At 37.8% G+C, this 1941-nt stretch overlaps 1 protein-coding gene across 1 annotated transcript in view; it reads left to right on the top strand.

Annotated features, from left to right (window-relative positions):
* sprtn (SprT-like N-terminal domain) overlaps window positions 1–1941 on the top strand; it is a 12027-nt gene that overhangs the window by 5972 nt on the left and 4114 nt on the right. The window contains exons 3-4 of the mRNA XM_016475313.1: window positions 528–656; window positions 827–1118. Of these exons, the coding sequence (XP_016330799.1) occupies window positions 528–656; window positions 827–1118 (421 nt within the window). The remainder of the gene's footprint in view (window positions 1–527; window positions 657–826; window positions 1119–1941) is intronic.

The following is a 1941-nucleotide window of genomic DNA, read 5'->3' as shown; positions in this document are numbered from 1 at the left end:
CCCCCCCCCCCCACAATAAAATCTACAGAGCTTTGATTATAAAACTAAGAATTTAAATACAATTTTACTAAGACATATTGGAAGATATAGTGTCAATATGTACAGTATATGCATTTTATGTACGTAGTAGTCTGTTATACTGTTATAAAAAATCTAATTGATTACATTACAAGCTATTGGATTTTCATCTTCTGCACTAAATTGCATATTTTTGCCCAGTTTGGGCTGTTTCATTAAAAAAAGGGTGATTTTTCAGGATATTATTTCATATGTCAGACTTTACAGGGTTAATACATGTTTTGGTCTTATTGTGCACAATTCAACACCACACCTTATTCTAAATAAAAAAGGTTTGTTTTTGTAATCTATCATAAAAATGTATTAACTCTTAAGCATCTTTTTCCTTTCTGCTTTATGTGAGGAAAATTCTAATTCTCATTTACTTTTATTGTGTTTTTCAATTTCTATCAGATAATGTGCCCTAAATGTATTTCTTGATCGGTTACTGTTACTGTTTCTTTCCACAGACTCTTCTTCATGAGATGATCCATGCTCTTCTCTTTGTGACTCAAAACAATAGAGATCGAGATGGCCATGGTCCAGAGTTCTGCAAACACATGAACAGAATCAACCAAGCAAGCGGCACTAACATCACTGTAAGATGCATTTCTGATGTTCAATATTAAACAATATTCAGTTTGACGTCACCGTTTCCAGGATCCAAATGCTATATCGTATCCCAAAAGTAATAAATAAATGGTGCTCATAAACAGCTGTCGAGATAGTTTTCTCAGTTGAAACGGAGTAGATGATCTTCTTCTCACAGATATATCACTCCTTCCACGATGAGGTGGACGTGTACAGGCAGCACTGGTGGCGCTGTAATGGACCCTGTCAGAATCACAGACCATTCTTTGGATACGTAAAGCGTGCGATGAACAGGCCTCCCTCGGCAAGAGACCCCTGGTGGGCTGAGCACCAAAGGACCTGCGGTGGAACATACACCAAAATCAAAGAGCCAGAGGATTATGGGAAAACAGGCAAAAGTGATAAAAAGAAAGACAAGAATCCTTCTGATAAGACCTCCAAGAATCCGAAGCCTCCAAGCAGCACAACAGGTGATCTAGTCAACATCCCCACGTTATTATCTCTTTTCCCACCAGTGTTTTTAAAAATGTTACCAGCCACTGCCAGCATTTTTTATCATTTGCACAAAATTTTAATGGCCCCCAGAATATTTTGTTGCATGATGATCTGAACATGCAATATGTCAAAAGAAAGAACAGAGCCTCTGCTTTTAAACAAAAAAGAGCAACATTTTGAACAAAAAGCTGAGAAAATCGCCTTTTTGTCAAAGACTTCATCTGGATCAGATTCAGATCGATGATCAAAACATAGATGGAGTAGATCGAGTCCATCAACACATCCAATGCTTGCACTGTTCTATACCACTTCCCGGGTCGATATTTCATTCAGTAACATTAGGCGGTTTTGATTCATATGCTGTTTAATGCTTGATGATCGCGTTATTTTACATATGTATCTGCTTACATACACGATCGCTTGTTTCTGCTTCTTCGCCGTGTTTTGATCTAGAGATTTAAAGGGTTAGTTCACCCAAAAATGAACATTCTGTCATTAATTACTCACCCTCATGTCGTTTCAAACCCGTAAGACCTTCGTTCATATTCGGAACACAAATTAAGATATTTTTGATGCATTCTGAGAGCTGTCTGACCCTCCCATAGACTGCAATGTAATTACCATGATCAAGGTCCAGAGACGTAGCAAGGAGATCGGTAAAATAATCCATGTGACATCAGGGGTTCAACCGTAATATTACGAAGCTACGAGAATACTTTTTGTATGCAAAGAAAACAAAAATAACGACTTTATTCAACAATTCGTCTCCTCCGCGTCACCCTGGTGCCATTTTGGAGA

Source organism: Sinocyclocheilus anshuiensis, unplaced genomic scaffold (genome assembly GCF_001515605.1).
Source record: "Sinocyclocheilus anshuiensis isolate Anshui unplaced genomic scaffold, SAMN03320099.WGS_v1.1 scaffold280, whole genome shotgun sequence".
NCBI classification, from domain to species: domain Eukaryota; kingdom Metazoa; phylum Chordata; class Actinopteri; order Cypriniformes; family Cyprinidae; genus Sinocyclocheilus; species Sinocyclocheilus anshuiensis.
The sequence above is the reverse complement of the archived record's forward strand: the minus strand, read 5'-3'. Positions and strand labels throughout refer to the sequence as shown.